Below are 9542 nucleotides of genomic sequence, written 5' to 3'. Positions count from 1 at the left end.
TTTTGTGCGACTTAAGATCTGGGTTTCTAACCACACTACAGACATCACTAACGTGTCAACATCAGAAACCATGAGACCAGATGCCTGATCCCTAATCCTAACCCTGGATGCTAACTTTTAACCATAACACTTAGTCCTAACCTTGGCTGGTGCTATGATCTGAATGTTCGTGTCCCCCAAATTCATATATAGAAATCGTAACCTCCCAGGTGATGGTGTTAGGAGGTGAGAGGTGATTAGGTCACGGGGTGGAGCCCTCACGAATGGGATCAATGCCGTTATAAAGGAGATCCCAGAGAGCTGGCTCGCCCCTTCCACCAGGTGAGGACACAGCAAGAGGCCACAGTCTGCAACCCAGAAGAGGGTCTTCACCAGAACCCGACCATGCTGGCACCCTGGTCTCGTAATTCCAGCCTCCAGAACTGTGAGAAATAAATGTTGTTCAAAAGCCACACGGACTGTAGTATTTTGTTTTAGCAGCCGAAATGGACTAAGACAGCTAGTTCACAAGATTTAAACCAAATTGTTGCTTAATCCTCTGCCCAAATCTATCACTCGAATGTGTCGATTGTCATAAGCCACACTGAAGCTAGTATTTCTTAACCTTAGCTCTTTCTGACAGATTCCTTGACCATAAACCTGAGGGGGAACGTGTAATTGTACAGGAGGAGAGACTGGTCCAGAAGTGGCGAGTCAGGGGAAAGGAAGGGCATGCAGGTCATCTGGCCATAAGCAATTTGTTCGAAAGTAAATAATAATAAAACATAGCTAGTCCTAATTTATCTTTTATTATTGGATATGGAGACTGTCCCATCTAATATCCTCTTGTTAAACATTTACTTTGATGTAAATAAGTCCCTATGGTTGGTATCCCTGAGGGATGAAAGGCCAAAAATGAATTAAAAACAGAAAGTCAAAAACACAATGTATGGAAAAAATTGGAAAACTATTCATTTTTCACAAAAATCAAAATTTCACTACAGCTATTGTTTGGACCCAATTGCTTTGGGTGAAGTGATTTAATCCAATCCGTGTGTCGGCGTCAAACTGGTTACGTGAGTTCTGGCCTGCCCACCCACCCCATCAGGGCCACGCCTGTGTGTGCTTGTCAGTTTGTGCTGGGAGCTGAGTGGACGTCTGGCTGAGCACTCGGCGGCTCTACTTCACAGTGTGTGGAAGGGTCACGTAGGGTAGGGGGTCCATGACTGTGGGATTCCTCAGATTTCCTAAACGGACAAGAAATCATCCTGTCCATACCTGACAGGACACAGACCTACCTTCCCTTAGGCCGGTGACCTCAGGCCTCCGTGGTCCCTGGATCTCTAGGGCAGGAGGGTGCGATCTCGCCCCCACACCCAGAGCTCCGGATCAAAAGCCTGGATCTGGAAAGACAAACAGCCCCCTGAAAAGATGATGACTCTCCAGGTGGATCCTGCCCTCTCTTGTCCAGCCTCCAATTCCTTCTCTTCCCAAATTCCCAACTCCATTCCCCATGATCCCCTCTCTCTGCAATCAGCCCCTGCCCCTCTCCCAAATCCACACAGCCCACCCACCTCCTCGCACTCTTCCCTGGAGACCCTCATCCTCCAGCCCATGGAACGGATGAATTGGAATCGCAGTTTGTGGAACAGGGGACGTTTGGCACGGTTCTCCCCATAGAGGAAGGAAAAGATGGCCTGTTTAGGGGCCTGGTTATCCTCTTCCATGTCGTTGGCCAGGTAGCTGGGGAAAGACATCAGCATGCTGGTGAGGAGCGGGACCAGGAAGGACCCCCGCCTGAGGACAGCTTCCCAGAAAGGACACGCACTGATCATCTTCACACAAGACCTACAGGAGTCCTGCCCAGTGTCACAGAGCCCCACCCAGTCATCGAGAAGCCACTGCTGTGCAGTGACCTGAAGGACGCCTCTCACACCTTGATGATGAAGACCAAGTCCAAAACCCCTCCTCCCTTCAACTGCCTGTCTGTGTGCATAGCTGTGTTCTTAGATTGTAAGCACATAGGCAGCTCCTGAGGGCAGGAGGGGCTCTGGCCTATTTCTCAATTCATCCCTTCCTACCAAATGACTAACATAAGGCTTGGTTCCTATTGATACGTTAATTCAACAGCACTTGTTGACTCTCTCTCACCATCACCTCATATTCCCTGGCATGGAGGTTGTACTTGACAAGGTTTCATTGAATGAATGAATGAATGCTTTAGCTCATAGGCAAATGCAATACTGATTACCCGTAGATTCAATATAAAGTAAACGTTTACAAAATGAAAAGAATTGTGCTGAGTAGTTTAGGAATGTATTGAGGGCGGGCCTCGTGGCTTAGCGGTTAAGTGCGCACGCTCCGCTGCTGGTGGCCTGGGTATGGATACCTGGTGCGCACCCACGCACCACTTCTCCGGCCATGCTGAGGCCGCGTCCCACATACAGCAACTAGAAGGATGTGCAACTATGACATACAACTATCTACTGGGACTTTGGGGGAAAAAAAAAAAAGGAGGAGGATTGGCAATAGATGTTAGCTCAAGGCAGGTCTTCCTCAGCAAAAAGAGGAGGATTAGCATGGATGTCAGCTCAGGGCTGATCTTCCTCACAATAAATAAATAAATTTTAAAAAAAAGAATGGATTAATATTTTTACAATACCTGCCTTCAACAGGCGCCTAGTCTAAAGGGTTGAAGAAGAGGACGGGAGAGATAAGAAGTAACTATAATCCAAACTATCACATTATAATAGGATTTTAACTAAGTGCTACCAGGATGCAGAAGTTAGGGAGGTCAGGGAAGGCATCATGAAGTTCCGTGTTTGAACCAACTCTGAGAGGTTGTTTTCTTCAGATGAGTGTGTGTGTGAGAGACACCTAGACAGCACAATATAGAAGCAGAGGGAATGGTATTTGGAAGGAGCAGTGGAACAAAGAAATGAGATGTCAGATGGGAAGGAGGTTTGATGGAGGTTGTAGGGAGGGTTGAATTCAGACAGAGGACTCTGGACTCAGAAGGCACTGAGCCCAGGGAATTCTGAAGGAGGATGTGAAGGGGTTAGACCTGTGTTTTGGAAGGATATTCAGGGAAATAAAGCCATCTGGCCTGGGGGAGAGACTTGTAGAAAACACAGGAGGGGAGGGTATTGTACAATAGATCTGTGTGACGTAATGGGGGCCTGAACTGTGGCCTTTGTCCTGGGAACCCAGAGGAGGAAGACAAGGACACTTGGTGTTGATCTGGGAGGAGAGAGACAGAGGATCAGAGAGAGCACCTTCTCAAGCCTCTTTGCTTGGGGGCAGGGTGTGTCAGCTCTTTCTTTCCCTCCACTCAGGAGGGTGTTCTTTCTTTTCACTGATGGTAGGGTTGTTTGTTTTTACAAAGAACAGCATGAAAAAAGACTACAGTAGAATCCTATCATTTTTATACAAAGAGGAAACAGTACAAATAGGTTAAAAAGCAGAGGAAAGGTCAAAGTCCCCTTTCTCTCCCTCCACCCTCCAAGGGTCGGGAAGATTGACTGACGGGAGGAGGGGAAATACCCACAGAGCAATGAAGAAATGAATCCGCTGGTACTGCCAGGAGAAGAGGCCAGCCCGGCTGAAATAAGCTATGACCATGGCCAGGAGATACTGATGGAAAGAGGGAAAAAAACATAAAGGAGAGGTTACATCCTAAGGAGGAAGTGCAGGATAAGGGTGCGGGAGGATGAGGGCAGGTGTCTCTGCTGCTCAGGGAAGAAATCCCCACGTTGGGTGAGCCTGCTCAGTTGGGGAGCACAGGGGACGTCGGTGGGTCGGAGTTTCTGATGCTCCCCAGACAGCAGGCTCTGCTGGTTTGAAGGCCTGTGTTTAGGACCGCCGGCACAGGAGGGTCTTTGAGAAGCTGGAGCAAAGGGAAGTCCTCAGGAGCTGAGAGGAGAGAGGACTTAAGGTGGCAACAACCAAAGGGGCACGCCAAGAGCTCAGGTCTCCAAGGATCTGCAGGAAACCACGAGGGCCCCAAAGGGACCTGTTGAGAAGGCGTCAGGTTGGAGAGAGAAGTGAATTGTTGATTCTGAAAGCACTCCCCTGCCCAGGAAAGCTGCGGGACCAGGAAGACATCTGAGTGGGGAACAATCATACCTTGTCAGATAGCAGCAGATCTCTGTCCCAGGCTAGGAATTTTTTAATGACAGGATCCTCTGTGAAGAGACGGCGTTTGTTAGGATGACAACCAGAACAGGGTTGCTTTGGGAAGAGCAAGGAGGAGAACCATGCCTCCCTTGGAGAAATTTTTGGATTGTGGGCAAGGGGGAGGTTGATGGGAAAAGGGGCAAGCAGACCATTCACTGGGCAAGGAAAGGTGGTGACTGCCTTGTTTGGCGTGGCTGAGTGGGAGGTGGGTGTCCATAACACGTCTCCATGGTTCAGAGCTTACATGACAGTGATGCTCCCTCATCATGCGTGAATGTACACTGCAGAGGCCATAAAGTCATTGAGAGTCATTTTCTCAACTGACAGTCGCATCGGGCTGCAAAGACAGCTTTATTGTCTCGCTCACACCCACGAAGGCATTGAGAATCAAAAGGCCAGTAAGAGCTAAGAAGTCTCAGAGGGACAGTTGAAACCAAGATCTCTTATCCCAAGTACGCACCCTTTCCAAGTCTAGCCTAACCCTGTGTCACGTCTAAGTATCCCCAATGGGTGATCAATACTCAGTGCTCCAAGGACAGAATGCTCAGCAACTGGCAGGGAATTCTTTTTCACTGGAAAAGCGTAGTCATTGGAGGTTTCTTCTGGTTTAAAAAGAAGAATAGGGTTGAGGGTGCTGTTAGGGGGCTCTTCCTACCGAGCAGTCTGGTGAAGGCGTCGTGGTGCTCTGGCAGCACTGTAGACACCCGCTGTCGCTTCAGTCTCATCTTGAGCCCACAGAGGGACTCCACCACCCAGACGTCCTCAGCATCAGGGCCTCTCTCCTCGTCTGTCTCCTCGTCTGTCTCGTCCTGGAAGGCTGCTGACCACACCCTCTTGAGGCCAGAGGACTGAGGCAGGGGGCTGGAATCTACCCGGGGGGCTGAGTGAAGAAACCAGGCTACAACTTAAAGCTTTTGTCTTTACAATTAGGACATTGGTCACCCAAGCCCCTCAAACCCCACCAGACAACCAAACCTCCTCTCCATTCTCTCCAGTCTCAGAGACTGTTGGCCTTCTCCCTAACCATCTTTCCATCCTGCTCCTTCGTTGACATCCATCTGGCCCGTTCATCTTGTCTTTGTTCCCTCACTCTGTCCTCACAACTCCTCCTCATTATAGAGATTTTCTCCCATTGGGGGGAAAAAAGGAAGCCTCCACTTGTTTCCTCTCTTCCCTTTTCTCATGCTTGGATCTCATCTCCTAAGCCTCCTCCCTTGCTCCCCAGGTTTCCCTTCCACGTGTATATCCTTGTCCCCAGCTCCTGTGCTCTCCTTCTCCAATCCCTGGCTTCTGCATCTCTCCTTCTTCCACACACAGCCTACTCAGGTACTCCTTCCTCACTTCTGTTCCCTCTCCTCCTTACTGGTCAACCTCTCAGACCCCTTCCCACTCCAGCTTCCTCACCTGATGGTCCTGGGATTTCTTCACTCACTATCACCTCCAGGGGGTACCCTGACGTGCTAGGCTGGGGGCTCTGGTGCTCAGGCTGGGGACTCGGTGGACGACTGGTCATGATTTCTCCCAAACTCTTTCTTCCCTTCCAAGAAACCTAGACCCTGTTCTGTCCAAAGTCCTCTTCTGGATTCTGGCTGAACACAAGCCCGTTATCCCTTCTCCAGGCTGAGGAGAAGGAGAAGCTGGGAGTGGAGAAAAGCTCTGAGAAGATGCTGTTGTCCACCTCCGCTGCCAAGCACCACGGAGTTTCGTCCTTCCAATCAGGAAGGTCGGAAGCCTCTGATGTCATCGTCATTCCAACCTGGCAACCAGTTTGAAGGAAAACTCATGTAACTGCCAGACCACTGTGTGTACTTCTGGAGATCAGGGGTAAACCATACCTCCTGCCACTGACCCACCCTCTGACCATCCTCCACAAGCCTCCTGAAGGTGTCCGGATCACTCCTTACCCCTCCCCAGCAGATGCCCTGTTCTCTCCATTCTAAACTTGAAACATGTAAAACTTCTCCCTCCCTCCCATTCCCATTTCAGAGCATGGTCTGCTGGAGAGGGAGGAGAGTGACGAGAAGACTCAGGGTAAGCGGAAGTGTGGAGACCTTGCAAGAGTGAGTTACGTATGTAAAGACCACCCCAGGTACACTGACTTGATTAAAAAGTTACTAAAACACTCAATTTGGCCAAGCTCTTCTGCTCCGTTTTTACCGACACTATGTTCAGGATTCTGTGCTGGGGGACGCACATCCTCTATCCCCAGGCATCTTTGAGTCCAAGAGACATTTTGAGAACCTAAAACCATAGAAAACTGTACATGTGCCCACACACACACACACACACACACAGATACAGACACACACTTCACATGGTGTCCACAATCTCAGGGAGTCCATGAATTCCTTGAAGCCTGCCCCACAATTCCAACTAAGAAACTCTAGTCTACATATCAAATATTTGAGCATGTGTATCATTCTTGACCCAGAAATTTCACTAATGTTTCTGTGTCTTGAATAAAATGTCACATGCACACAAAGGCGACATGGAAAATCTCTTATTCAAGACCGAATGTGTTGTTTCTGTGAAGGTAGGGAGTCCATGGGAGCACAAATGCAGAAAATAGCCAGCTTGTCTCGACACGCTACAACTAGTCAGTGCCCATCATAAGATATGTCGCTACATTGTCCAAATCTGGACTAAAGAGCCAGTTTGGGTGTGATGTTTGGGGGAAAATGAAACTATCCCGTCTCCTCTTCTCTCCGCCTCCAGTGGAGCAGTTCACATAACAGTGGCTCTAGCTATAGTGCAGAAATACCAGCAGAGTGAAGCAGGAGTGCTGTGCAGACACCATCCTTTCCACATGAGGATCACAGAGAGAAATTCACATACAGATGCCTGGACCCAGCCCCATAGATTCTAACTCAACATAACTGAGGTGGGGCCTCATTTAACTTTGTCGGTGACACACATTCAGATTTGGAAATCTCTGGGTGGGATGTGCCACCCAGGTCAGGGCACTAGGGATCCTAAAGAAAGCAACGTGACTATTGAGTACAATAAACAGGAGGGTGGTGAATGATGATCTGGGCCTCACATGGCAGGGCTGTGGCCAGGCTGAGTCCATTATGAGTGGACCTTCTGAAGCAGCCTCCAATCCTCCAGCCAGGTAGTCCATGATGACCCCTCCAGCAGCCTCGGTGCTGATGTGGACAAGGAGACCTGCGAGTGGGGTTCATCCTGAGCACCTACCCAATAGTGCGTGTGCCCATGAAGAAACTGCCCTCTCCTTTAGGAAGCTCACCCCTTGTCAGGGGCTGCCCATTCTGGCCGTTCTTTTCTCCTCTAGGGAATAGTGGTCTCTGTACCTCCCCTTCTGTGACCTACAAGACCTAGGGAAGCCCATAGGAGAATGACAGTGAGTGCTAAATCACAGAAGAGAGTTCTGTGATGGGGAGATGGAGAAGAGGTGCTAGATATTGACCTGAGCGTCTTGTGTCTGAAGCTAATTTTTAAGGGCAAATCTTGGTCATTGACTTTTATCCTCCCCTCCACCATGGCTGAGATATTCTTGTTGGCTCCCCAAGGAAGGTTCGTTGTACTCTGCTATTCATTGCCTATCTCTCAAGTGTTACAAAATGTTGTCTAAACACCACTGTGCCCATTTATGTTTGGAAATCTTGTTTTGAAATAAAGATTTGTCATTTATAAGACATTTTCAGGAGCGTTGTCTCATTTTCTTTGTTGAGATGGGAAAGTGGGGTTGTAGTATTTGTTTTTTAGACGAGGGACTTCAATAGTACTAGTGAGAAATGGAGCGAGGGAAACCAGGCTGATGGGTGCTCTTCCCAACTTCACCGTGGGGCTTCCAAGGTGCTCAGGGAAGATTCCATCTTTTACTTTGTAAAAATGGAAAAGATCGTGGAGAAATGGTCCCTGGATGTTTTCCTGGCTGAGGCCCAGAAGAGGTGCAGTCACTTTCGCTCCCATGCTAGTATTCCTTGGGTGAGAATTCAGGCACAGGCCATGCTTAACAGCAGCAAGAGCTGGGAAAGACAGTTCTTGACCATGCAGCCCCTTCCAAGAGCAACTTTGGAGACCCACACATTTGTGGGGGATTCAGGATTCGCTTACTGCAGCAGTTCTGCTGGGAAAATCAGGAATGGGTGACTGGCCCATTCATTTGACGGAATCAGTACTTACTATCCCCTTTTTTAGTGCATTTCCTCAAGAAAACTTGTACTATAAATACTTCCTCTGTCCCTTTCATACGTATATAAATCTTTTTAAAAGCCAAATATGTCTCTTGCCAGCATTACAACCCAGGAGTATTTTTTAAGGACCTGATAAGAGCTGTGTCTTTAAAATGCAAACCTCAAGGAAGATAAGGTCCCCAACTCTGTCTCCATGGGAGTTTGGGATAGGTTTTAGGCACCTTTGAGCTGAAAGGACCTGCTTGTCACAGACATATGAGAAGTTTTCTTTTTCCTTTGGTACAGGCAATTAACTAGCACGGATGGGCACCTTGACTACCAGGTGAGTTTAGGATGCACTCTGAAACAATGCACAGCAAATGGTGCTGTCAAGTCCTTTTACTTGAGGCAAGTGACCGTTCATCTTGAGAATGCGCGTGTAATGGCTTGTATCTGTTGAGCCATCCGGAAAGACGAGCTTCATTTCTCTCTTTGCGATCTCATTAGGGGTTCCTGTGATGCACAACACTGTCTTGGCTTAACGGTTATTCAACAACAAAGCTGTTCCTTATTTCTACGTTTGTGGAGAGCATTTCCTGGGTTGGCAGGAAGTTTTATTTTTAATCCCCTTCCCCAGCTTGTTAGAAACAGTTGGCCAAGGACATGGTTATATTACTCCACCAAAATATAACGATAATCATGGTCCTTCTGATCCTATTTTTGAACAACAGCACTGTTACCTAACATGAACATGATACTCCTTTACAGGTAAGATCCCAAGCATCTGTTTTCATTTTCAAGTTTGTGTGTATTTTCTGATTTTTCTATACTTTTTATGCATTGGTTGTGTAACCTAGAAGAGCTACAATTTCTATTTTCTTTTCCTTCCTTGGAGAAACCATATGCCCACTGGTAATATTAATTGATGTCATGGCTGGGCATTAATTGTATCCTAGGATTTTACTGAAACTTCTTCTAGTATTTCAGTTAAGGGAACATGATACACCCTTTCCTTCTAATCTCCTGGTTGTGGGCGAATCTCAGTTCTAACCCGAAAGATCTCAGGGTCTGGAAAGGACCAGGGATCCAGGACACAATCTCACCGCCCCTAGTCGAGGCGACACCTTTCCTTGATCCCTAACAAGAGTGAAGATAAATGGGAAATTGAGTCCCTGGTGCTAGCGGCCAATTTTCCTGATGCAGCACCTTGTAACGGCTAGAGGAAGCACAGACTTGTAAGACGTTCCCTAA

The 9542-nt window shown here is 48.0% G+C and overlaps 1 protein-coding gene across 1 annotated transcript; it reads right to left on the bottom strand.

Annotated features, from left to right (window-relative positions):
- Nucleotides 1-1322: 1322 nt before the first annotated feature.
- LOC101403624 (speedy protein E4-like) lies at nucleotides 1323-5674 on the bottom strand. The gene is made up of 6 exons (XM_004440916.3): nucleotides 5560-5674; nucleotides 4811-5035; nucleotides 4105-4163; nucleotides 3527-3612; nucleotides 1554-1722; nucleotides 1323-1382 (listed from the first exon to the last, which is right to left on the bottom strand). Exons 1-6 carry the CDS (start codon nucleotides 5666-5668, stop codon nucleotides 1323-1325), a joined length of 708 nt encoding a protein of 235 aa, XP_004440973.1. The 5' UTR covers nucleotides 5669-5674.
- Between the last annotated feature and the right edge of the window lie 3868 nt (nucleotides 5675-9542).

Source organism: Ceratotherium simum, chromosome 26 (assembly GCF_057802395.1).
Source record: "Ceratotherium simum simum isolate JZ-2026a chromosome 26, ASM5780239v1, whole genome shotgun sequence".
Lineage (NCBI taxonomy): Eukaryota > Metazoa > Chordata > Mammalia > Perissodactyla > Rhinocerotidae > Ceratotherium > Ceratotherium simum.
This window is presented reverse-complemented; position numbering and strand designations above follow the sequence as displayed.

Bases quoted from the DNA above. Each gene is read 5' to 3' on its own strand.
- LOC101403624 (XM_004440916.3), bottom strand. From the start codon at position 5,668: ATGACCAGTCGTCCACCGAGTCCCCAGCCTGAGCACCAGAGCCCCCAG. The intron at 3,613-4,104 runs GTATGATTGTTC...TCTTTCCATCAG, and splicing joins ATCTGCTGCTATCTGACAAG to TATCTCCTGGCCATGGTCAT. The intron at 1,723-3,526 runs GTGGGTATTTCC...GTCTTTCCCCAG, and splicing joins ATTCATTTCTTCATTGCTCT to CTACCTGGCCAACGACATGG.